Below are 26,719 nucleotides of genomic sequence, written 5' to 3'. Positions count from 1 at the left end.
CTGGGGCATTTGGAATGAAAGTTTCCCTTCTCCAGTGGGGACAGGATTCAGGCCCTGACCGCATGTGTTGTAGCCCACAACGGGCACAAATCTTAACGCTAGCTCTCATCCTGGCTACAAACTCCAAATTATGCTATAATTTAATTATGAAGAGCCACTGATTCATCATATCACATATGACCAGTGAAATGTGAGGCAAGTGTTTAACCTTTACAAAATGCAAAGTTCTTATGTGATTGCAAGGTTTTAAAATGTTTGTGTTTTGTTCACAGGTATCTTGCAGTTTAGTGAGATTATAACCAATCTCATGGTCCTGATCTGCGTAGCTGCTTCCCAAGCAGCAATATCTGGGTACACGTCTATGGGAGGACTTGGGGCAGGAGCTTTTAGCATTGATTCGGCATATAGCCCTTTCCAAGGCACTGAGCTGCAGCAGGTGCGGGATCTTGATATGCAATACAGCCAAATGAGAAGCCCTGGAGTATACACAGGGGTAACTTTTAGCATTGCCATAGGTTCTCTCACTCTTCTCTTTTTGGTGGGTGGTAGTAAACCTCTTCACCGTCTTTCCTCAAAACTTATAATGGCTGAATTTGTGTTTAATATTCTTGCTTGTGTAGGGTATATAGTGGGCGTTGGACTTTACCTGCATCTTATAATTTCAGTAAATAGCACAGAAGTCTGTAGATTAAGAAACCGTTTATATGCCCGCCATGGTTACACCTTTATGAATTGTGATGTTCAGGGAGGAGATGCAGCTGTAGCTTTGTTTGGCTTAATTTCTGCTTGCTTGTATTGTGCAAGTGCAGTTTTGAGTGTCCTGACACTGAGAACTCTGAAGAAAATTGCCAAAGATATTTATGAGAGCAATGCAGTCCAACATGACTTTGAGGAAGACGAATATACAAAGCGTACAAATCATCAGGAGGATAAGACTGACCGACAGCTGACCACCCTTGTGTAAAATAGCTAACTTAAGATATATTTTGTTTCCCCAGTGTCTCAAAGTTTAGCTAATGAGTAGTTGAGCCATGTAGACCAGGAAGGGCCCATGTCCAATCACTGATTTGTCCTAAATAAAAACAAGAAATGCCTCCACAGATATGACCTGACCTGCTGAGTATTTCCAGCATTTCTTGTTTTTATGTCAGATTTCCAGCATCTGCAGTATTTTGCTCTGATTTTTACTGATTTGTCCTAAATTAGCTGATTTCAGCTGGGGCAATGAAAGGGCACTAAAGTTGTCCACCATTCCTACATTTAGGAAAGAGGAAAATCAGTTCGGGTTACCACTTCTGATAGCTATCCAGTACCGTCTGCAGGAAGTGTGCATGTATGGATGTTAAGCGAGAACACAACCATACTTGGTTATCATAATCCCTGGGTTCAGCAGACCGCTGGCACAAGTCAAAACTCAGATGTGCATAATGACCTTGGCTGAAATACTGGAAGGTAACGAGGACCATTGGAACTGTATGCTAGCAAGGGGAAACAAAAATCATGTAAATTTGTTCTAATAACATGCTGAAAAAATGTGTTTTTAAGAATTAAATTGTACAGCTCTGGTGAAGGTTTATAATCATAAAACATATTTTTTTAAGAGTTACATTTTCATCACTTGACTGTAACCACGTGTTTAATATCTAAGGAAATGAATTGGAAGATACTAAATTTTGCTACATATTGAAAATATTACATGCTGTAGAAATTTTGATATTCCTCTACGCAAATGTGTAAAATCAGGTCTGAATGTTGTTTATCAGTCATGTGATTCAGTTGTGAACATTTGCTGGCCATTATTGTCTGATGGCAATGGAATTGTAAGCAGTCCAGTGTTCATTCTGTACAAGATTCATGTATATTAACACATCGTGGATTTGAGTTTGTATTAAACAGCTCAGGTTTTACTCTTATTGTCCTCTCAATCTTCAGTGTGTTCCTAACTTAATAGATTCAAAAATATGCATGCAATGATGAAGCATGTCATGTTGCAAGAGTTTAAATATTATGCAAAAATAATGTTAATCCGTTACTTTAGTGAATTTACTGTAAGGCATGTGCTTGCTACTAGAAGGAAGAACCCTAGTGTTGTTTGATAGAGCAAGTTCACAAATTGAGATAAATGCAAAATGTTTGTGAAAAGCTCTGGTTGTATATGAGGTGGGAGCCTAATATCCCAGGTGTACAGTGAAACATTTGGCTTTGCATATGATCTTTATTTACTTGAGGCTTAAAATAAAATCTGCTTTTCTTAAGGCTGTCTTGAAAATTGTATTTTTAAATAAACTGATTTTCTGAAGTATGCCTTTCATGTGTATTCTTGGCAATTGAGTGGGTCAAACTGAGAATTCATTGAAAGTATTGGCTCCCCATTTGTTCAAGCTCTATATGTGAATCATCTTACAGGAGATACAAGCTCATTGATGCGAAAGAATGCTGTAACCCGTGTTGCCATCTTGATCAGATAGACTTCCACACTTTCCAACTATGAGGCATTCAGGTCTGTGCACATAGTTTCCCCCTCCCATTGGCAGCAGTTTGCTGTACTGGTTTTCACATCGAAAATATTTTTGAGCTTTTATTAATTCTGTTGACAGTCAACATGCTAAATTGAGGAGTTGAATGAAAAAGAAATACTAACACTATGCCATTCAACATCAAACACGAATGTTATTAGTGCCAGCGCTTGTCATTTGGATTCTAATGGAATTGAAAAGTTAAATCCCAATGCTTCAAAGACTAATGGTGCATGAGCTGAGAAGACTCATCTTGGAGTGGGCTCTTTATCCATGCATTCAAGATGCTGAAATGGGATATAGATGTAAATCTGTACCTCTACCAGGGCACCAAGACAACAGGGCACAGATTCAGGAATTTCAGAATGGATGTCAAAGTATTCCCTTGGGTATCAGAAAGGGTTTGAGGCGAGGTTGATGTAATGGAAGGAAGGTGAGATATTGTGGAAGTCTGAGATCCAGTCGACTGAGAGGACAAATTGACTTATGAAACTAATGGTGTAAGAGTTATTTGGTGGAGGGGCTAAATTGTGGAACCGGATCAACACAGAAGCAGTAAATGTTGTAGCAATATCAATTTAATTTGTTTTCCAGCACAGGTAAGCTTTGTCGGCACAAACAAATTGGAGTCAACACTGAAATTGTGACCTCTTAAAAGTTTGAATATTTGTAAGAGATGTAGCTGATTATATAAGTGTGGACAGTATACTGCGGGACTTCTTTCTCACCTGATTTTGCCTCTGTCCCGACGACGTGTGCCACACCTCCCGGTATTTCTCATCAAGTTTTGAGGAGAGGGTGGAGGAAGGCAAAACGGAGGTGAGGTGGTGAAGTGAGTAAGATAAGCAGAGCCAAAAGCGGGAGAAGATGGAAGTAGAAGAAGGAGAGATTGTAAACTTTAAAGAGGGGTAAGAATTATTGGAAAAAGAAAAATGATTAGACCCTAGTAAATTCGGCAAAATGGGGAGAGGAGAGGAATTTCGAATCTTCGGCCCTAAAAGCATCTTTAAGTTAAAAGTTGTGTCTCATGTTGGGGAGTGGGTGGATGAGGTGCTGATAATGTGGGGAGAGGTCTGCCCTTGAATCACCCTCGGGATTGTTTGTTGGGAAAACCCTTGGCTGATTTTAAGCTTATGGCATTTTCAGAAAAAGTGACGAAGGTTAAGAACTTAATCATTCGTGTTTAGATACAGTGAGAGTGAGTAGCACTGTACCCAAAGCAGAAGTTGGATGGAATAGATACACAGCACTGCTGTGTTTTTTTCAATGGGATAGATACACAGCACTGCTGTGTTTTTTTCAATGGGATAGATACACAGCACTGCTGTGTTTTTTTTTCAGATTTACCTAGAATGTTAACATTGACAAACGTGCAAAAGATTTTTTGTTATTGAAAACAAGACATTTTTGTTCAATGTTCTTGTGCTTTTCAAGAAGAGGCTGAAAGAGGAAGAAAAAAAGTGATTCAGTACTGAAATATGGCCTGAAGCTGTAAACCCGTGACACACCTTCCCCATGTTTTGGCTCAGTCTTCAAACATAAAGTGAACTGGGGAATTGTTTGCCTATTATCTGTTGTAAGGACAGTTAGGTGGGTTTGGGAATTGGTTGGGGTGGGAGTGGAGAGAAGAGAGGTGCTTTAACAAGAAGTGGGGCATCATAGCAAGAAGGCTAAGCTGTTGGATCCTTGAAGCAGTGGTAAAAAGGAAAGGATGAGGGAAGTATTAGTCTGGCATAAAATAATTAAGTTCTCTTCTATTTGGATTTTTAGTATAAGTTGTGGATGGAAAAAAAAACGCAGATGCACAGACCAGTTGTGCACAGGGAAAACAATTGGATAAATTGTGTTGTGTCCTGTCCTCCCGAAATAAAAGTTCCAATAGGTTTTTGCAAGCATCTTAAAGGACTTTGTTATTTTCTATTGCAAACAAACCAGCCTGGATGAAGCCTACACCAAGGAAATGGAACTGTCATGGGTTCATGGAAATTACAGCATGTTGAACCGTTGTGATTGTGCTATCTCTTCAATTAGAACTATCTACTCTAATCTCATTTCTCTGCCCTTTCCCACTCTTTTGTATTACTTTTCAATACTTTTGTATTTACTGTCTCAATTCCATTTTAAATGATATTATAGTCTGACCGAAAAGCAACTTGTGATTAACAGTTCCCAACGATCCGTGTAGGGGAAAAAGGATTTTTGTTTTCACGTTTTTTTTAAAGTGTTGAACCAATGGAAACACTCTTTTCATGTTTACTCCTCAAAGCATTTCATAAGATTGAAAAGTTCGCAGCTTTCTCTGTTCCAGTTCTGGAGCTTTTTCATAATTTTAGTCTCTCATTTCCAGTGTTAGTCTCCTGAATCTTTGCCATACCATTTCCATGTCTGATATTCATATAATGGCGTGCTCAGAACTGCTTAACCAAAAAATTATATGAACTCAATGGGCAGCGTTTTATCGGTGGTGCACTTCTAAGATGGCTGCCCAGATGTGCGGGCTTTACTCCGAGGAGCCACCACGATATAATACATGGTGGCTCAATTACACGGCCAGGGAGGACTGCCCGTCCCTGATGATGTGGAGCGGGCGGGTGCTCCGTCCCCAGCAACAGCGTCTGGTGCCACTGTGCAGGTGCTGGCGCCATGTTTAAAGGGCGTGTAAGCCCTTTCACTTCATCTAAATTTTTAAAGATACATATGTAATAAATTTAAAGTAAAAAATGCAATAAAACTTTCAAGCCCCTCTCCCACCCCTCCATTGACTAAGCAATTTATTACTTTCCCTCTCCCCCTCCAAAAAAAACTTACCTTGTGATCCTGACCTTCCACCCTCCCCAAAGTTTATAAACTATGACCCCTTCCCACCACCCCCTAGATCAATGAAAAATGTTTCACTCCGCTACCCCTCCCTCTCTGAAAACTTAACTTCCCCCCCCCGCCCATATATTTACATATTTAAATTCGACTCCCATCACCGAATGGGGGTTGCCACCACAAGGCCTTGCCTCCACCAGCAGTATCGGGCTGGGCCTTCCCAGCTTTCAGGTCCTTACCGGGCCTCTCCTAGAGGCATTTTCTGGCCTCCCCCACCATGACCCCTGCGTCTGTAAAATTTGCCCCTATGTGACTTTCCCCCCACCCACCCCCAAAACTGCATAAACTTTAACCTCAAACCCATCCCACCATCCCCTACGCCAATGATGTTATTTTGACACTGTTCCCCCTCCACCCCTTGCACTGATAAACTTGCCTTCGACATTGGCGGTGGGCACAGAAGATTCAGCCTGAAGTCTCTGAAATTGCAGAAGGTGTCTCAGCATTCAAGGAACCTCTGAAATCTGGGGGAGGGTTTGGATGGAGATTGGGGAATGTGGCTTAGGAGAGAAGTGGGCTCAGGAAGGGATGGAGACTGGGGAAGAGGTTTCGGGGAGCAAAGGGGGCTAGGAGTCGGGAGATTGGGTTGTAAGATGTGGTAGGGGGTGGGGGGAATGGGGTGGACACCACCATTGTTTGCAGAGCCAGGAGCAGCAACAGCAACATTGAGTGGAAGCAGCACTGAGAAAGGAGCAGCCAGTGTCATGAGGGCGAGCCAAACAAGAAGACTGAGACATCATGGGCTGCATTTTACTATGGCAACGGAGGTCTGGGCGGCAGGCCAGAAGTTTGGGGGGAGACCCAGCCTCGGCCCTCATTCAGAGCCCCAAAGCCATTTGAAGGCGGGCAGGCAATTAACTGCCCGCCGTTGGGGATGCTGTCCCTTTAAGGGATGAGCTCCTGCCTCCAGAGCTGATGGCCATTCGGAAGGCTGGCAGCTTTGTCGTACCAGCAGTGCCACTGGGAGCACTGGCGACTGCCGGTACTGCAGGATGATCTGCAGCATTGACGATGTCCGGGACCCTGGGAAAGGTGAGTGGGGTCAAAGTCGCTGGGACCATTCAGGCAGGTCTCGGCGATGGGGTGGGGGTTGGTGAGGGTGGGGATGCATCTTCCCAGGATGGCACAATCGCTGCTCGGCGGCCCTCTGGGGGCCTTGGATTGCCCCCGAAGGAGGGATCCCGCACCGCGACCCTGCTAGGAGGCTGCAAGCTTTACCTTGAGGTGAAGGCGGAAGGTTGGAAGAGGCCCATAAGTGGTCAGGCCTCAATTGGCCTGGGGTGGGAAGGCCGTCCTCAGCCTTCCCTGCCCCAGACAACATGGCAGTGGGCCTGGGCAACGTCAGGAACGGTGCCGACTGCCGTTTTGTTTGCCCGCCTCCAAGGACAGAACAAAATTCTGCCCCATGTCTTTGGATGGCATTGCAGGGGTGCAGCATGTTGATGAGAAATAGGAGGTTCAGTGGATCATTCTTGGGGGACTTTAGCGGTAATGGTGTGCAGGTCTGAAGAGAAGCAATTGCAGGAGATTGTCTGGCTCTGCTTTATCTGAGCACAATCGCAGGTCGTCAGCTTCTCACTGCTGTAAGAGTCGTAAGCGAATAAGCGCAAGGTATGAACCCATCAAACCTTGGGCTGAACTTTAATCGTGCGTCGTGCTTCGCGGCGGCGCACTTTTAACTTGGCGGCCTTCTGACACGGAAGTGCCGCTGAGGAGCCCCCACAATATTACACACGGGGTCTCATTGAAATTGAGGGTGCAGAGAGGCTGGCCCTGATGACATGCAGGGGGCGGTCCGCTGCGTCCCCGGCAACGCATCCGGCGCCATCGCGCAGGCGCCACTGCCATTTTTAAAGGGCTTTAAGCCCTTAGAATTACTTTTAATTTTTAAAGGGGCAGCATTCTTCAATTTTTATAAAAAAATAATGAAGATGTGGATGGCCGTTCACCAACCTCCCCAATGGTCATTTCAATGGCCGAAATGACCAACACATGCCTTTTTCCTGACCCGAACCTCCCCCCCACCAACCTTCTAACCTTTGCCCTTCAACCCCTTCCCACCATCCCCACATCCAATAAAAAGTGATTTTCCCACTGCCCCACCCCTCCCGCCCTGAAATTTTATTCCTCCCCCCTCCCCCACCAGGTTCCTGCCTCGGAATTCCGAAGGCGCTTGAAGTATGAACGGTGGCCATAATGTTGGTGTGGGGTGGCAAATGTTTATTTGCAAATTCTGATGAAGGGCCCACCACCATGCAGCAGGAGGTCCGCACCGAAGTCCCCCCGCCACCGGTAATGTGCGGTGGCCCTCTTCGACGTCGCGGGTCGAGGGGCCGGTAAAATTCAGCCCCTTGTGTCTTAATTCCAATCTTGGAAGGACATTTCCTGCTGCGTTGATATGATTTTTAGCATTTCTTGCATCAGACATCCTTTGAAGAATATTATCCCAAATTGTACTTCATTGGGATTTTTTTCTGCAGACTGCCATTGCTTTTAAATTGGGTAAAAATTCTCCAAACTCATTTTATATAGGTTTTTGCTTATTCGAGTGATTAGAGTTTTATGCCGTCAGTCTGGCTGGCTTTGAATCTAGTATCCAGAAGTAAAATAATAGTAGGTAACCCAGAATATGGTATGGTTTGTCTCTGAAATTTTTTTTGGTTTTTTTTTACGTGCTCACACAAAATTTTAAGTGTATGGATAGTGCAACTGATTTCCAACAAATGAACCATATTTCATGTAAGTTGTAAGAAATGTTACCATATTCCTTCAGGTAATGAAATTCTGTTTCTGTTCTGAATAGGGTTGATGAATTCCAAATATTGCCTAATGTAATATTGAAATGGTAACTTAATTTTTTTTTTAATTTTCAGTCCATCTGCTTCCATTCAAGATGTACAAGGTGAAATGATGACAGAATTGAGTGCAAAATCTAGGGAAGTTACGAGTAGTGCATACGTTGGGACAACCGTCTCCTCAAAATCAACGTTGAGTCACAAAATTGCTGTGGTGGACCTTTGCAAGAAAGAAGAACGTCAAAAGAAGAGCAGGGAGTTGAGTTCTACCACCAGAAAACCAATATCCTCTGTCACAAGTCATACGGCTGTGCAGAGCTCTGATCGAGTCAAAAACCATGCATCAGTCAGCCAAAGCCCTGCAGGATCCAATCAATTGGATTTACAGCCTTCAGTATTAGGAAAAGCTCTTCAGACAACTGGGAGTTTATCTTCTATCACTGTACCCATGCGTTTGGATGCTCTTGCCTATTTGCTAAATCATGCTGTTATGAGCCCTTATAATGTAATGCCCCAGGTGCCATGCTTTGCCAACCAATGTGGTATATCTGCATATAGAAACACGAGCACCAGTCCTTATAGCCATATCCCTCTGACCTCCTGCCCCTGTCATGGGGGACCTCCTAATGTAGCTGACTGTCATTCAGTACCTATATGCCTGACCCAGCAACATAATTCCACAAATGCAATTTATCCCAATCAAACCAGTATTCATACAGGTTATCAGCCTGGTCCAGTGAACTCAGGGCAAAGTCAGAATTATAGCTATACTGATCAGCATAATGCTAATAGAGAAATGGCACCTCGTTCAGACCGAAGATGGGAACAAATGAACTCTTCACTCTCCACAGGTACAAAGAAATGGGATGATACTTACAGACCAATGCAACCCTTTGATGAAGCTTCTTACACCGAAAGGCGCAATAATGGTTTTAATCAGGCAAGGAGTTCTTTCACAAGAAATGAATACAGAAGTACTTCACTTCAAGGAACCTCTGGGAACTGGAAAAGTAGGCAGAATGATGATTGTGAATGGCAAGACAGGAGTTTTGGTAGGTCCACAGGCAGGTTTAATGATGATTCAAGTGGCAATTATAGGAGGGGAGGTGGAGGAGATCGTTATAAAAGGAGTGGTTTTGGCAGAGAAAGATCATTTGGGTCAGACTTCAGAAGTAGGAAAAGAAGTGAAGAAGAAAACTCCTGGTCTTCTAGTCAAGATTCATTTTCAGCTCCCAAACAAATGCGCCGGTCAGGGAATGCAGAAGGCAGCTGGCAGCAAAGAAGAGAACAAACTGGCTCTGCACATCATGAGGAATATGAACATTTGGGAGAGAATTATAGGTCCAAAATGATTGAATCTGCAGATAAAGAGAAGACGTCAATCTTTGCTGGAAAAAGAATTGCATCTGGAGAAGATTGGGATGCAGAATATGATATATCGCAATCAAAATCAGGGGGCCTTGAAGAAAAATTGACTGTACTTCAACATGCTAAAAATGAGAACAGATCGATACATGAAGACTGGGAGGCTGAATGTTTTGAGGGAAAGGATTCTAAGCAAGAGGGCTCGTCACAGTTTCAGAAGACTGAAGAGGAAAATATAGATGTTGGAAAAAAGGACATTGATGAGCCTGGCAAGAAATGTCAGACTTTGCTGGGCTGCATTACTTGTGTCCAGAGCAGCACATCATCTGAGGTAGGTAACATCTTTAAAATTTTGGAGAAAGGTGCTGTATGCATTACTACAGTGGGTGTGATTGGAGAGAAAGCACACACGGTAGAATTACACTCTACCTCTGGAGAAGTTCATTCAAACATCCTTAAGCACGCTGATCAGCAAAAATCCCTAATGGAAACAATTGAAAGGGACAACCAGGAGAATCCTGTGGATAACGCAATGGAGGCTGCTAAGGATACACACAAAGGACATGACGAAGAGAGTCCAGTAATGCAGAATGTTAGTAGTCCTCTAACTTCGATCGTGCCCTCGGAGAAATATGAACCTGTGAGTTTTCTTGAGGTGGTGGATTCTAATGTGTCAACAGTAGGTGAAAATCTGGTTGAATCCATCAGTGTGGTGGAGAATAAAGATCTGGCAGACATATTGGATTGATAACTTGGGAATTTTTAAAGATAAAAATGAACAAAAGCTGGAATAAATATGCACAGTTTTTTTTTATTTAACTTCTGTGGAATCTTAAATTACAGCATCAATCTTGTTTTTAACAAAAATAGCAGTTAAGAAATGGGGAATTTTAGTTTTAATGTACGATTAGAAAATATCATAAAATAATGAATCTCAGAAGCAGGGACTTTTCTTGTAACTGTTCATGCTGTGCGACATAACATCATCGGAAGTGTCGCAGAAATAATGTTCCTGCATGTACACGAGTTCCACTGACCTCTTGACAAAATTACAGCACAAGAATGGGAGTAGTTATTAGGAAGTTCCTGATCAAAGTATGAGATAGTGTCTAATCCTGTGTGTTGGTTGCATGTCAGAATTATCATTGCATTATTTTCCAGTAAAGGAAAGACTTATTCCCCAGTCACTACAAGGTTGCTAGGAACAGAACTATTTAGTTTGGCACCCATTTTGCTCTAGATGTTGAGCACAGATACATCCTTTCAGAATGGAAGCTTTGCATTACAGTGCTCTAACCTTTATTTTTGACCAAACTAATAATGTTTATATTATATACAGCACACTAGATAGTTGAAAAGGGATAACATTTTGATTATTTAAGTCTGCGTTTTCACATAGAAGTATGCCAGTGCTTTGGCCAGAATGATTGTCACTTAAGTTTGACAAACCTGAGTCTTAACATATTTGTGATATTTTGATAGCTGTATGAAACTAAACTGCTGCTATTGTTGGTACTCTTTTTTTTAAAAAACTGCTTCAAGAGTCACGATTAGCATCCTTTTTGCCTGTTTGCTGATTTATTTTGCAGAGTATTTCTATTCAAGTGGTAAATACTGATGTAGGGGGGGACACTTGCAAAAAATATTATGTCTTAAAGTGTGAGAAAATTGGACTGAGCAACAGAGGTACAAGTCATTAACCAGTGTCAAGTGCACATGGCAATTTAGGACACTTGCTGTCATAAAGTTTCTGCAAGCCTATTTGTTTTAGAATACAATTAGTACTTGCTCTTTGAACAATAATTTAAGTGAAAGGATAGGAACAATGTTTGTGACATATATTTTTCAATGAAGAACTTATACTAATAGCTTTTTAAGCAGACAAAAGTGTAAGTCAGAAAATAATTATTTTGTTCTTTTTATCTATTCATTTTCCTGTGATATTTTGAGATTTAATAATTTTCCTCGTGCTGAAACAGCTGTGCAGGCAAGTTGAGAAATGAAACCCAACAGGTATTATAGAACAGAGGTGGAAGCCTAAAATGCTGTAGCGTCCAGTACGCTTGAGGCTGATAACCTATTTTTGAATATGCATACCTAAATTGACCTATTTAATATTTGATCATTTGATGCTTTCAAAGATTAAGGGCTAATTTTCTTTTTTACTAAAATAGCGTTTGCAATATTCCCAGTGCAAAAGTTTTGTAAATGGAGGGGAAACCATATCTGACTCAGTCATAAATACCATTGTCTACACAAACTAGGAGAGCGTACAAAGCTTTTCACTTGTTCTGGTGACTGTGTACGAAGTGGTACGAGAGAAAGATTGGATACTGAGCAAAGAGATATAAGTAAGCATCAAGACAACTGTAGGATTTTTTTTCACAAAGTAAAACAAGCAAAATGTTCTACTCAAAGTCTCGTTGTGTCAAGACAGAAATACATTTCTTTAAACTATTTGGCAAAGCTTTGGTTGTGTATTCGTTAACACTAACTTTCAAATAGTGCTGCTTGCACGTTTTTAAAAAATAAGTTCTGTTAGAGGAAAAATTGCCTGTCGAAAGTTAGCTTCTTTACATATTCCATGGTAGGCGAAAAGTAATTGTTAATGGAGTGAATGTATTTGCATAGGCACCAGGTCTAAAATGCATTGGGAATAACTTTAGTTTTAGGCTACATTTTGCTAGAGTGGAAATTTGGGGTAAAAACTTTGTCTTGTTTACCAGTATTCCTTAGCTAGCTGCAGGTGCAATGTTTGAATTATTTTAGAAATACATATATGATGTAGTATTTGTAAGCTCTGGTTTGAGTGGGAGCTAAATTTTACTCTCCTAAATTGTATTTATGGGGAGCTGTTGTTTCTGTTGTGCACTGTTCTGCAGTATATGTATGCCATTTTGTTTTTCTGATGGCTGAATGACAGTGAATTGGAATTGTTATCAATAAGTTAGAAAGTTTTTTTTTGATCTTGAGGTTCTAGTTTTATAAGTTTTCTTTTATTTTCGGAGATGCAACAATAATCCAGTGTGATGTAAAATTACTGATACGGTTTTGAAATTTAAAATTGACTCAGTCAGTATGACATATTGATAGGAAAAATCGAGATGTGTAGATAATTGGTCCATTACAGCTTTTGTTTCAGAAGTGCTGCATTAGTACAGTGATGAGAAAGAATTACAAGAGAAAGAATGGCAGTGATGTAATATCATTAGTAGATATTCATGTAGCAGCTTGCCTTAATATATTGAAATGTGTTCTGTTTTAGTCATTTTTATTTCTTTTAGGTGATGTTTCCTGATTTTTTTTTTGTTGGGTGTAGAACTTCAAATTAAAGCAATAAACAATGATAATGTACTGTTTTATTCTGTGATATCATTTGATTCAGATTATATATGTTTCACTTTTCTATTAAGGAAGGTGTATTGATGTAAAAGTTGCTCCTGTACCTATTATTGGCAAGTGTAGTGATTATTTGCCTCCGTGCATAAGTCACATGCAATTTCAAAGTTCTTAAAACTCTAAATGAAGCTGCAAGCTATGGATCATTTTACAATACAGGTTATCCAATCAACAATCTGCAAATACAAATTAATCAAATACTGTTAATCTTGGAGAACAGACTGGTTTGTTGTTTTGAGCTTCCAGCTGTTCTATGTTCTTGTTTTCTGTAAGTTCAGAAATTGGCAAGTTACCATATGCATGTTTGTTAACTTCTGGTCATCAATATTGTTGTATCCTTGGAAACTTCTACAGTTGTGTGAAGAATGTTACCTAATTGCAAATGGCATTTTTACTTTAATTCAGTACTAAAGCTTTTGTACTTCACAAATGAATGTTCAGAACAATGACTGGTTATATTAAACCCTTTTTGATAAGAATTGTAACCAGTTGATTTTTATGTGTAACAATAAATAATTCGGTGGAAAGTATTGTCTTAAAGATTGTGTTCTAACCTCTGATTAAAAGCATACGTCACTGTATACCTTAGAAAGTTACCCTTCATGTTGTCACCAATGCAATAACTGTTTCAGTGTAAACAGCTTCCTAAAGCCTCTTCATGAACTTAGAGCTCCCGAAATTATTTCTAAAAGGTCATGCATCATACATTGGACCTGACTTCAATGTTCCACCTTGCCAGTGGCTAAAGACCAGCCTCTGGAAATAGTTTGCAGCCAGTGGAACCCAGTTTGTACTGTGGGCCCCAGCTGCTACACAATGGGAACTGCAAAGTTAGGAATACAGCTTAAGTTTAGAATGTAAAATAAATGCAAAATAAAACTTAGAGAATATGGGAAAAAGAATGGGGACAAAAAGGGGGAAGGGAGGTGTTGCAGGGAGGTGACAGTGCGGTGAAGAGTTGGGGTTGGAGAAATGGCGGTTGGGGAGGTGAGCATAGGAGAAGGTAAGAGGGGGAGGGTAGGGAAGGAAGGTGGCAATGGGGGAGGAGAGTTGGGGGTGGGCAAGAGGGGAGCTGGCAGACAGAGGTGGGGGTTGGGAGGTAGCAGTGGTGAGGGGAGATGGCAGTGGGGAGGAGGGGAGGTGGGAGTGGGGGGAGGAGGGGAGGTGGGAGTGGGGGGAGATGGGGAGGGAGGAGAGATGGTAGTGGAGGGAGGTGGGAAGTGAGGAAGGGGAGGTGGGAAGTGAGGAAGGGGAGGTGGGAAGTGAGGAAGGGGAGGTGGGTAGGGAGGGGAGATGGTAGTGGGGGGGGGAGGTAGGGAGGGAGGGGAGATGGTAGTGGGGGGGGAGGTAGGGAGGGGAGATGGTAGTGGGGGGGGAGGCGGGAAGGGAGGAAGGGGAGATGATAGTGGGGGGAGGTGGGAAGGGAGGAAGGGGAAATGGTAGTGGGGGGAGGTGGGAAGGGAGGATGGTAGTGGGAAGGGGGGATGGTAGTGGGAAGGGGGGATGGTAGTGGGAAGGGGGGATGGGGAGATGGTAGTGGGGGGGAGGTGGGAAGGGAGGATGGGGAGATGGTAGTGGGGGGGAGGTGGGAAGAGAGGATGGGGAGATGGGAAGGGAGGATGGGGAGATGGTAGTGGGGGGGAGGTGGGAAGGGAGGATGGGGAGATGGTAGTGGGGGGAGGTGGGAAGGGAGGATGGGGAGATGGTAGTGGGGGGGAGGTGGGAAGGGAGGATGGGGAGATGGTAGTGGGGGGAGGTGGGAAGGGAGGATGGGGAGGTGGGAAGGGAGGATGGGGAGATGGTAGTGGGGGGGAGGTGGGAAGGGAGGATGGGGAGATGGTAGTGGGGGGGAGGTGGGAAGGGAGGATGGGGAGATGGTAGTGGGGGGGAGGTGGGAAGGGAGGAAGGGGAGATGGTAGTGGGGGGGAGGTGGGAAGGGAGGATGGGGAGATGGTAGTGGGGGGGAGGTGGGAAGGGAGGATGGGGAGATGGTAGTGGGGGTGGGGAGATGGTAGTGGGGGGAGTGGGGGTGGGGAGATGGTAGTGGGGGGAGGGGGGGTGGGGAGATGGTAGTGGGGGGAGGGAGGGTGGGGAGATGGTAGTGGGGGGAGTGGGGGTGGGGAGATGGTAGTGGGGGGAGGGGGGGTGGGGAGATGGTAGTGGGGGGAGGGAGGGTGGGGAGATGGTGGTGGGGGGAGTGGGGGTGGGGAGATGGTAGTGGGGGGAGGGAGGGTGGGGAGATGGTAGTGGGGGGAGGGAGGGTGGGGAGATGGTAGTGGGGGGAGGGAGGGAGGGTGGGGAGATGGTAGTGGAGGGAGGGAGGGAGGGTGGGGAGATGGTAGTGGAGGGAGGGAGGGAGGGTGGGGAGATGGTAGTGGAGGGAGGGAGGGAGGGTGGGGAGATGGTAGTGGAGGGAGGGAGGGTGGGGAGATGGTAGTGGGGGGAGGTGGGGAGATGGTAGTGGGGGGAGGTGGGGTGATGGTAGTGGGGGGAGGTGGGAAGGGAGGATGGTAGTGGGGGGAGGTGGGAAGGGAGGATGGTAGTGGGGGGAGGTGGGAAGGGAGGATGGGGGGATGGTAGTGGGGGGAGGTGGGAAGGGAGGATGGGGAGATGGTAGTGGGGGGAGGTGGGAAGGGAGGATGGTAGTGGGGGGAGGTGGGGAGGGAGGGTGGGGAGATGGGAAGGGAGGATGGTAGTGGGGGGAGGTGGGGAGGGAGGGTGGGGAGATGGTAGTGGGGGGAGGTGGGGAGATGGTAGTGGGGGGAGGTGGGGAGATGGTAGTGGGGGGAGGTGGGGAGATGGTAGTGGGGGGAGGTGGGGAGGGAGGGTGGGGAGATGGTAGTGGGGGGAGGGTGGGGAGATGGTAGTGGGGGGAGGTGGGGAGATGGTAGTGGGGGGAGGTGGGAAGGGAGGAAGGGGGGAGGTGGGAAGGGAGGAAGGAGGGATGGTAGTGGGGGGAGGTGGGAAGGGAGGATGGTAGTGGGGGGAGGTGGGAAGGGAGGATGGGGAGATGGTAGTGGGGGGAGGTGGGAAGGGAGGATGGGAGTGGTGGGAAGGGAGGATGGGAGTGGTGGGAAGGGAGGATGGGAGTGGGGGGAGGTGGGAAGGGAGGATGGGGAGATGGGAGTGGGGGGAGATGGGAAGGGAGGATGGGGAGATGGTAGTGGGGGGAGGTGGGGAGATGGTAGTGGGGGGAGGTGGGGAGATGGTAGTGGGGGGAGGTGGGAAGGGAGGAAGGGGGGAGGTGGGAAGGGAGGAAGGGGGGATGGTAGTGGGGGGAGGTGGGAAGGGAGGATGGTAGTGGGGGGAGGGGGGGAGGTGGGAAGGGAGGATGGGGAGATGGTAGTGGGGGGAGGTGGGGAGATGGTAGTGGGGGGAGGTGGGGAGGGAGGAAGGGGGGAGGTGGGAAGGGAGGAAGGGGGGATGGTAGTGGGGGGAGGTGGGAAGGGAGGATGGGAGGATGGTAGTGGGGGGAGGTGGGAAGGGAGGATGGGGAGATGGTAGTGGGGGGAGGTGGGGAGATGGTAGTGGGGGGAGGTGGGGAGATGGTAGTGGGGGGAGGTGGGGAGATGGTAGTGGGGGGAGGTGGGGAGATGGTAGTGGGGGGAGGTGGGGAGTTGGTAGTGGGGGGAGGTGGGAAGGGAGGATGGGGGAGGTGGGAAGGGAGGATGGGAGTGGTGGGAAGGGAGGATGGGAGTGGGGGGAGATGGGAAGGGAGGATGGGAGTGGTGGGAAGGGAGGATGGGAGTGGGGGGAGATGGGAAGGGAGGATGGGGAGATGGTAGTGGAGGAAGGGGAGATGAACTGCAAAGACCAAAATCCTCTGCGGAAGCCAGCTCCCGCGCGCCAAATTTGAATGTAACGGTCCGGGCGGCCGCGCGCTGGGATTCTACTTCCGGCGGTGGGCGTCGTGACGTCATATCCAGGCGGATTTGGCTGAGGGAGTAGTTGCCGGTGGAGGCAGCAATGGAGGCAGAAGGAGGGAGGTTGTGGGTGTTTGGGCTTTGACCCTGATTGAGTGCGGCTGTGCTTCCATTGCGAGGGGATAGAGCTCTAGCGTGGTTTAACCATCAACTGTGAATTTTTTAATGTTTAATTCAGACATGTTGCGGTTCTTGTACGTCTGAACTGTTCCCACTATGTTTGGGTTGAAGACAACCTCTTTCACCACCCTGATTGTCGGGGTATTTATTGCCTATGTGTTGCACACTTGTTGGGTGATGTATGGCATAGTTTACACCAAGCCCTGCACTAACCCCAAGAGCAAGAACTGTATCAAGCCTTACCTAGCTGTTAACCCTAGAATTCAGGTCAGTGCTTTTGGTTTTTGCACACTACAGTTGATTCTTGTCCAATGTTCAACGTGTCAAGTGTCAGCTCGGTTGATACTTCTGAATTGTATCTTTTAGATCAGGATATCAACATGACGTGGCTTAAAAGTTTTTAAAAATAAGTTTACTGTGGCTGTTGGTTGGATATTTCATTAATTCTGCAATATTAATGGAATGCACCAACTTTAGCAGTGGGCACTTTCACTGTTATACTCAGTAATGTTATGCTTGCATTCACAGTCGCTCCTGTTTGTTGTAACAACTCCATTTAGGTTCTGGAGGGCAGCCAGGTTCATTTTAAAATTGCTCTGCACATACAGTTGTTTTGCTACAGCTGGTAGTTTCCTCAAAGGTCAGGCAAAGTCTGAACCATGCTGTGATTGATAAAATGATCTTTAGGGAGGGTGAAAACATGACTAGCAGTCATATTTTTGCCCGCGTGCCTCAAGTGGAGCTGAAAATCACCTATTTGGTGATGTGGACTGCATCTAGTGACAGGGATACCATCCTTTGTACTTTAACAATTTGTTAGTGGAGGTCTTATTCATGGCAAATTACTCAAATAACCACAGGATGTCAAATTAATGTCTTCCAGCAGATCCCTGAAGTCACCAGATTTCTCTCATTGTATACTTGCATTTATTTTTGTACCCACTGACTTCCGAGCAAGTTGTTTCTGTTGCGGAGTACTAGTAAATTTTTTTTGTAATTGCTGGCCCTCATTTTCTTTGGGTAGCTGGCACTCTTTAGGAAACTAGGACCAATAGCCTCAGGAGTAAGTCAAAGTGTCAGTATTTGTAGGGATAAGTTACTGATACAAAAACACGTTGTGACAGTTCTCTGCATTTGGAATTTGTTTTCATGATGCAGTAGGATGGGGGTTTCACCAGAAATTGCTCCATAGTTTGTATTTGCCATAGTCATTGAAAAGATTGTCAAATGAGCACTATCTTGTGATTTTAAAATAGCTGCACATGCCTGGTTGTGTATGCACACTTGTTTTAGTTTTCTAACTGAATTTTTTGAGGAGATCATTAGTATGATGGATAGGGGGAGTGCTTAAGGTTGGTCGATCCGGGCTTTCAGAAGACTTCTTGAAAGTTCCAGACACAAGATTATCAAAAATGAGAGCTGAAAATTGGAGGTAAGTAACCATGTGACATGGGATAGTGGTGGTAAGAAACAGTAGGGCTAAAGGGAGCTTTCTTTGAATAGTGGAACGTGACTGGTCATGTTCCCCAGGGATTTGTAACGGGACCTCATATGTAACTAGATATATAAATTTGGATGAAGGGATAGGGAGTTGTATATTCAAATTTACAGATGAGATTGTTAGGCAGAGTAAGTTGTGTAGGTGGGAGCAGGAAGTCACAAAGGGACATAACTGAAAGGCCTAAACTATGGCAGATGGAGTTCAATGTGAGGTCATCTACTTTGGATCTGAAATAAATTATATTTTCTTAACGGTAAAAGACTGAACTGTGGAGGAACATAGGTTTAAAAAAAAGTAATCAAAAGCTAATGGAATGTTGGCTTTTATCTCCTGGAAGTTGGAATAGGAAAGTGAGGAAGTTGTGCTTCAGTTGTACAGTGTGTTGGTCAGAACCCATCTGGAGTACTGTCTTCAGTTTTGGGCATCGCATCTCAGAAATATTAGTCTTGGAGAGGATACAGTGTACATTCACCAGAGATCTATCAGATCTCAAAGGGTTAAGTTATGTGGACAGGTTGCACAAATGTGTCTTGTGTTTCCTTACGTTTAGACAGTTGAGGGTTGATCTAATTGAGGTGTTTAAAATAATAAAGGGATGGATTGATCAGATAGAAGCTACTTCCTCTGCTGCAGGAATCCGCAATAATAGAATTTTAATAAAAGCAAAATACTGCAGATGCTGGAAATCTGAAATAAAAACATAAAGTGCTGGAAATACTTAGCATAGAATTTTAAGATTAGAAATAGGCAATATAGGAGTGAAGTTCTGAAGCAATTTTCATACAATCAGTAATAGAAATCCAGAACACACTCCCCAAAAGAGCTGTGGATGTTGGTTCAATTGAGATTTTCAAGACTTGGATTGATAGCTTTTTGTTAGGCAAGGGTATCAGGATATGGAGAAAATAGTCATTTGGTAGAACAGAACGAGTATAGCTGAAAATGGAGACATTTTGTTGAAACCTTTCATCTTGCACTCATCAGGACAATTCACAAGAATACCAATGTAAGGGAAAACAACTGGTGCATTCTCCATGGTAACACCTTGACCAATCAGTGCCCACTTTCCAATCAATCACTCTCTTCTCATAAACTATAAATTTTTTTTTGCCCTTACGTTGGTATTCTTGTGAATTGTCCTAATGGCAAGACGAATGGCTTCGACAAAATCTCTCTCTTTTCAACAATACTCGATATGGAGAAAAGGTGAGTAAATGAAGTTGAAATCAGATCAGTCATGATCTAAATTGAAGGACTGAAGGTTCCATTCCTGTTCTTATGTTGTTAAAGTAGATCTGGCTGCCTTGGAACCACCATGCAATATATATGTAAATGTTTCTTCAACAGTAGTGGCAGCTGATAGTAAATTAGCATTCTCTGTATGTGTCTTTTAAAGCCTGAAATATATTTAATGATATTGTGACATTTTCTTTTTTGTGGAACCTGTTTTCTGAAAGAGTAATATTTGGTGGGTTGATAGCTGCCTTTTTATTTCTCGGACTGGGTATAAGTTCCCAACAGTTCCTTCTCTCCAGTGAAAGTATCAGGTTGTCGTAGACCACCCGCCCACTCCCAGCCCGCCTTCCATGCACTCCAGCTATCATGCAGTCTGCTGCTAATCTCTTGCTGGTCACCTGAGCAGAAATTGTCAAATTAATTTTGTCTTAATGATTTATATAGTGTGTGGATAACACATTAGAAACCAAGAAAGAAACACTTGCATTTATATATCACTTTTCACAACCTCGATGTCCCAAAGCACTTTTGAAGAATAGTCACTGTTGTAATGCAGGGAATTTGCACCCAGCAAGCTCCTACAAAGAACAACGTGATAATCAGATAATCTGTTTTTTTGGTGATTGAGGGATAAATATTGGGCAGGACACTGGGGATAGTACTCTGCTCTTCTAAATAATACTGAAGGATCTTTTATATCCATCTGAGAGAGCAAGTGGGGTCTCGTTGCGAAGATGGTATCTCAGTCATTGCAGCACTCCCTCATTATACTGGACTGTCAACCTAGATATGTGGGCTCAAGTCTCTGGAGTGGGACTTTAACCCACCACCCTTTGACCCAGAGGTGAGTGTGCTACCAACTGAGCCCTTGTTCAGCCTGTAAACTACTGGCTGTGGCCTGTGTAACTTGGCTTTCTCTAGCATTTGTGAATTATGCAGCCACTTATTTTCCCAGTACTTTTGATGTATCCGCTACCTTCCAATTTTGAATCAGGATTCCTGCATTGCAACAGTGACTACACTTCAAAAAGCACTTCATTGGCTGTAAAGCACTTTGATGTGTCCAGTGGTCGTGAAGGGTGCTACATAAATTCAAGTTTTTTTTTAAATTGGCAGACAGGAGCCCTCAGATGATGTAGTGTTAACCTAACTGGGTTAAAATTGGCTGCTGCCAGGTTAGTATGTGGATACTGTGTGATTGTTTTCCAGCACAATGTTGTAGCTGACCTTGAAATAGTTTGACACACATTACAAAGTTGATTTTTAAAACTCCAAGGGGAGAAACTGAAATCTTTTAATTGTTTGGGCTTGTTTTTAATAGCGCTTGAGGAGTTCCTGTGCTCTTTAAATAATTACACCTTAGCTCAAACATTGAGCGGCAGCTTTATTTTTCATTGCCTTATTAAAGATCAGCTTTGAAATGTGTTAAATTATGTTGAGGTCAGCTATGGCATTATGCTGGGAAACAGTCACCTGATTCTGCTAAATCAGGAGTGGTCCAAACAGCATCACTGAAAACAGCTCTTTCCAACCAACAATGCTAAAGACAATTCTTTCCAAGCTTCCAGAACCACAAAACTCAATCATCACAGACCAGCAAATAATAAATATAATTGCAGCTAGGACTAAGTTGCCTGGCCTTTTAGGGTTGAATTGCCAGGATTTAGAGACAAGTTGGATATCTTCCCCACCTCCACCGCTGCCACACACAACTTTTACTCCTAATCCTTCAGAGCAGCTAGAGTGACAGTGCGCCTGTCATGGTGCCATTTGCTTCCTGCAATAATTGTCCAGCTGTAGTTGGGCATACTGGTACAGCTGCAACCTGAGCAAATCATCTCTGGAATGTGCTGTTTTTAATCAGAGGTTAGCCTCCTTATAGATTCTTCCCAAAGCTGCCCAAATGATGGATGTGACTTCCTCTTAGGCCCTTTCTGTTCCTACTCTGAGCTAAGTTCTAGGAAGTGCTAGAGAACGCCCTGGAAACAATAATATGACCTACTTGTATGTGCATACCCAGCTTCTGATCGATGCTTTGGGAAGTCGTTGTGACGTGTTTGAACTTGCGGTTCAACTCGCTCTAGCAGCATATGTTAGTTTCCAGTGATATGCATCACTAAATGGGGAAAAGTTGAGGCTGTATATCAGATTGTTAGCAGTAGGATTAAAGTGTTATTGATTCTGCTACTAATAGTTGAGACATTTTTTTAAACACTGTCATTTTCAGTTTTCTGGCACTTTGTGTTGTGTTCATTGTTTGTACTCCCAAATGCTGCTTGATGTGCCTTTTTGTTAGCATTGCTTGTGTGACTGATGTTAACATTGACATTTTATTAAATGTTTCTTTCAGGAACACAGCCTTGAAAGAATAGTATATATGATGTTTTTAAAGTTTGCTTACTGTTTCGAATTTGCATTTTAGCTGAGCATCTATACTTCAACAAAACACAGTGTTACTGATGGAGCCAATCTAAACCTCGTGTTGAAAATAGAACATTTTGATGTGAACTCTAAATTTGAGAGGTAAGTGAGTTTTATTATATGTTTTAGTGTGTTTACATGTGGGCAACTCATAAGTCACATGTGAATTACGAGTCTTCCACAGTTGTCTGTGGGTGTCTGTGTATGTCCATAGTGTGAAGGATGTTGATGCCTACTTCACTTCTTCAGTCCTTCCAGAAAGCAGATGAAAAAGGAAAAATGAATTAATATCAGTGTTTATTGCCAATGAATTCCCAGATTTGAAATACTGCTTCCTGCTGGTATGGCACTAAGACATATTTACAATAGTTTCCAATAAAATGTGCCCACCTGAATACGGAGGGTGGGAGATATCAGTAGGAAGGATAAATTATCCCATAGAAGGTTGGCACTAGGATTCATGCTTTGTGATTGCTGTATGCAAACTCTTGTAAGCATTGTTTGAATCTTCGGATGTAGTTCTAAAAATGTTAAATAACTAGCAATATTTATTCAAAGATACAATCTACTCTTAATTGAAAGTTGCTTAATTCGGTTTGGATGTTTTTCTTGAGTACAAAATGCTTTTTGTTTTTATATTAAATTTGAGTTACTGGGTAATTCACATTTTTCACACAATGACTTTAATCAGGAGTGGACTCATTGCTTACTCATTTCAGACAGGCTTTCTAATATGTAATAATTGGGCCTAAGCTCAAAATGATTATTTCTGGCTCAGTCTCCTAACTAGAATATTTCTTGTGGAGCATCCTTCTCATTGAACGTTACACAGACAAATCCTCCTATTCCAGGGTCATCCTGGAGGGCAAGGGCAACGCAAGCTATGAGGAACGTCTGCACTCCAAAATCGAGGCCCTCTAGACAGCTGTGTCTGCTGCAGCTCCCACCTTTCTAAACCTCGCTTCCAGACTCTGTAGCTCCCAATTTCCACTGCAGCTCTCGTCAAATTTATTTTCTCCAAGATTCCCACTATTTCATTTTCAGTCAGCTTCAGACAATCCAGCTTTCCTTTCCTCTGTACTTGCTGACATGGTCAACCTCACTTACTCTTCCAGCACTGTTTCCATATGTTTTAAACTTTTGTTATTAATCTTTTATTAATCCTGTGCTTAACATTTCAATTTGCACTTATTAGCACTCTATCTGTAATTTCTGTCCAAGCGCCTTGCGCACACAGCCAGGTGCTTTCTACTCATCAAGTCTGAAGCTCCATTTTATGATTAGGCAGCGGTATTGTGATCAAAGTCGCCAGTTGCATACTCTGACTGTGACCACAGCTTGCTGTGCTTCATTCTCTTTCTGAACTTCTCGACTATCTTGATGCTCAACTATTCCATTCTCCTGAACTGTTTCTCCTCCATACTTAATCATTATAGCACTATACTTCTGTGGCGCTAATCCTATCTGTACCAACACGGTTGGTCCATTTCACATACTTTATTGTCCTATACCTCTTGTGTCCTATAGGTTACTTTTTTGGTCTGTTTATGAATAACTCCAGGTGGCTATATAAATTGAGTGGCATAAGGCTGTCGTAGGATTTGAAAGTGAGGATTCACTATTACATCGGGAGCCAATGGAACTAGGGAAAAAATGGTTGGGGGAGTGATGGGTTTGGCAACTTTGTGCATAAGAAGATTTGTGCTGTGGAGTTCTGGATTAACTGGGAGGTGGGGAAGCGGTAAGGTTGGGTCTAGAGGAATTGGTCCTCAAGGTGATGAATGCATGGAGATGGATTTTGACAGCAAATACAGTGAATTAAGATCAGAAGCAACTGATTGTGTTCATGGGAGAAGATCATGGTGATGGATTGGATATGGGGCAGAGTCAAACAAAACATTAACATTGTTTTGTGAGGAGGGCTATTAAAATGTAAATTGTTGACTTTTTGAAAAAAGTCACAATTTCTTCATTACTTTTCAGTGTCAGGTATTGGGGTTTGGAGTATGCCTTTCATCTGTGCATTGAATAGAATGTACCATTTGTTAAGCAGCTTGCGCTTAATTTGGGTTAGCATGGTTGCGGCATTTATGATGACCATTTCATAAATCCATCCAGTAGTTTCCTGGTTATTGGTTAAAGGTTCAGCACCTTATGGAAGAACTGCTCAGTAGTGGAAATTCATCAGTTGAGAGATATCAAGAAGTTGGAGAATTTGTGTACTAACTTTTTCAGCAGATCTTTTCTTCAATCCTAAAGCATTGAATTGGGTGGTGCAATATATAAGAATACTGTTCTTTCATCTCTGAAGCCTAGGTTCCCATCCGTCCTAGAACAATCGAATGTCTGTTATAATTTTAATGGTGTTGAGTGAAATGCATTGAGGGTTCATCTCTCTTTCTACTGGATGTGAGTCCATAGTACAAAACTGTCCTTAAATAGAGTGCAAAAATCATTTATATGGGAAATGCAAACTAATATAGTTTTGTTTCCTGCTCGCTTGGTGGGAAGACTTTGTGTTCGTCTATTTAGATCATTCAGTCCTTTTCTCCTCCTCTTTATGGATGTACAGGATATATGCCAACACAGACTGCTTGGGCCAATTGGCCAGTTTCAGTGTTGTAATTTCTATGTAAATGCAAGGGTTTTTCAAAATAGTCCTCATTGGCACAATATCATTCGCATTAACGTATTTTCCGTGTGGGAAGAGGCATGTACTTTATGCAAGAACTAGAATCTGTGTTGTTTACATCTACAATTCTTAAAACAGAATTCCTGTAAAATGAGTAAAACAAGTGCTTCCTGGCAAAATGTGTAGTCCAAATGAATGAGTATAGAGCTTTTTATAAAGAAGATATAGAGAAACAGTGGTCTACAAATTAAACTCCAACATAGAACTCAAAAATTTGATTGAGTTTTTTGTACACTGTATATTTCAGTGTCTGCTTTTATATAGAGAAGTGAAGACTATCTAATGACACAACAGCCTGGTATATAGCTGTCTAATATTAGAGGTAATTAGGTGGAATGAGTTTTCTGTTGGATTTAGTTCCACCTTTAATAATTCCCTGAATTTATTTTGAATTCTATATTCTTTGACATTCAAACTTTATATATCATGGGTGTTATTTTACTAATTATTGAACCATGCTTGAGTAATATGTATATAATTTATAACCATTTCTTCTGTAAACCGTTCTATCTAACATGCCCTTATTTATCTTTTTAAAGGGATGTCAATGTTTCATTACCAAAGAAAACCCGTAGCAATGGGACACTGTACACTCATTTGTTTCTCCACCATGTTGGCATGCAACCTTGGCATGACAGTAATCATGTGTATGCCTCTGGACGCCTTACAACATACATGATTCCTAAACCTGAGGAAATCAACCTAATTACAGGAGAGACCGAGGCCCAAGTATGTGTTTTTAAATATGAAGACTGGAATTATAAGTAAAATTAGAAAAGTAGATTTTTTTTGTTCAACAATAGATTGAAAACGTGTAGCACACAATGAGCTGCTGTTGATTTACTCCGAAATTGATAGCAAGTTGACAGTGTTTTTGGAAATGTGAAAAAAGGTTATTTCAGCAAAAATGGTAATTTTTCTTTCTAGTTGTTGTTGGGCTGAACAGCTAAAGTGCCTGTACCTGTACCTCAAGGAAATGATTTTAATCACTCACGTCCAATCATTGGAAATGTTAGTAGCCCCGCAACTGACAAATGCTTACTGTTTCTAACTTTAAACTTTAACCTATGTTATTAATCATAATTGCATTATAATTTTGCATTTCCCAGTCACTGTGCCATGCAATGTAATTGGTGCTGCAAATGGTGACACTTCAGCCTGATTTTTTTATTTGAAGGCGATGCAATGTTGCCTTTCAGGCAATACAATTCATTTTTTGTTTTCTGACCTTTCTTTCCACTCATCAACCTAATGGCCCAGAAGTTGTGTGCTGGAGTATTAAACGGATGGTCATAAGTGTTCTCTTCGTGCATTTTTTTGCATGAATCAGATTCTTTCCTCAACATTAGCAAGAACAGAACCATCCTGTTTTGTCCCCCACTGGAACTCTCCTATTAATTCCTGATTGGATTGACTTTCCTGGATGCCTGTTTGCACTCAACCCAATGGTACACAGCATGAGTGTCTTGTTCAACCTTGAGCTGAGCTTTGAGCCCCATATCAAACATTGACGTCCCTTTAAAAGATAAATAAGGGCATGATTGTCCCTAACTTAGCCGCACTGCAGCTGAAACGCTGTCTTTGTTATGTGCAACTTTATTTTTCCAAGGCGCTCTCAACTGGCTTCTCAACCTCTGCTTTACATAAACTATAACTCTTCCAGAATTCCTTGGCTACCTGCACAAATTCCTCTTTACCTATCACTGGGTTCTTACTGACTTCCAGTGGTACCTCATTCTAAACATCGCTAATTTAAAATTCTCACTCATCATCAAGTGTCTCGATGGTCTGCTTTTCTTCAACATCTAAGACCTCACAGATCCTCCCTCTCTGCTCTATCTCCTGCCCATCCTCTGGACCTTATTGTCAGTGGCAGT

At 43.1% G+C, this 26,719-nt stretch overlaps 2 protein-coding genes across 2 annotated transcripts in view; both read left to right on the top strand.

The window, feature by feature from the left end:
* Positions 1-2,256, top strand: part of si:ch211-191a24.4 (uncharacterized protein LOC100150331 homolog) — a 31,435-nt gene extending 29,179 nt beyond the window's left edge. Inside the window, exon 4 of the mRNA XM_068049982.1 lies at positions 273-2,256. Coding sequence (XP_067906083.1) covers positions 273-964 — 692 coding nt within the window. The 3' untranslated portion in view covers positions 965-2,256. The remainder of the gene's footprint in view (positions 1-272) is intronic.
* Positions 2,257-16,882: 14,626 nt separating this feature from the next.
* clptm1l (CLPTM1 like) overlaps positions 16,883-26,719 on the top strand; it is a 29,818-nt gene continuing 19,981 nt past the window's right edge. Inside the window, exons 1-3 of the mRNA XM_068055229.1 lie at positions 16,883-17,259; positions 22,152-22,252; positions 25,382-25,571. Of these exons, the coding sequence (XP_067911330.1) occupies positions 17,089-17,259; positions 22,152-22,252; positions 25,382-25,571 (462 nt within the window). The 5' untranslated portion in view covers positions 16,883-17,088. The remainder of the gene's footprint in view (positions 17,260-22,151; positions 22,253-25,381; positions 25,572-26,719) is intronic.

This window comes from Heterodontus francisci, chromosome 2 (assembly GCF_036365525.1).
Source record: "Heterodontus francisci isolate sHetFra1 chromosome 2, sHetFra1.hap1, whole genome shotgun sequence".
Classification (NCBI taxonomy): Eukaryota; Metazoa; Chordata; class Chondrichthyes; order Heterodontiformes; family Heterodontidae; genus Heterodontus; species Heterodontus francisci.
The sequence above is the reverse complement of the archived record's forward strand: the minus strand, read 5'-3'. Positions and strand labels throughout refer to the sequence as shown.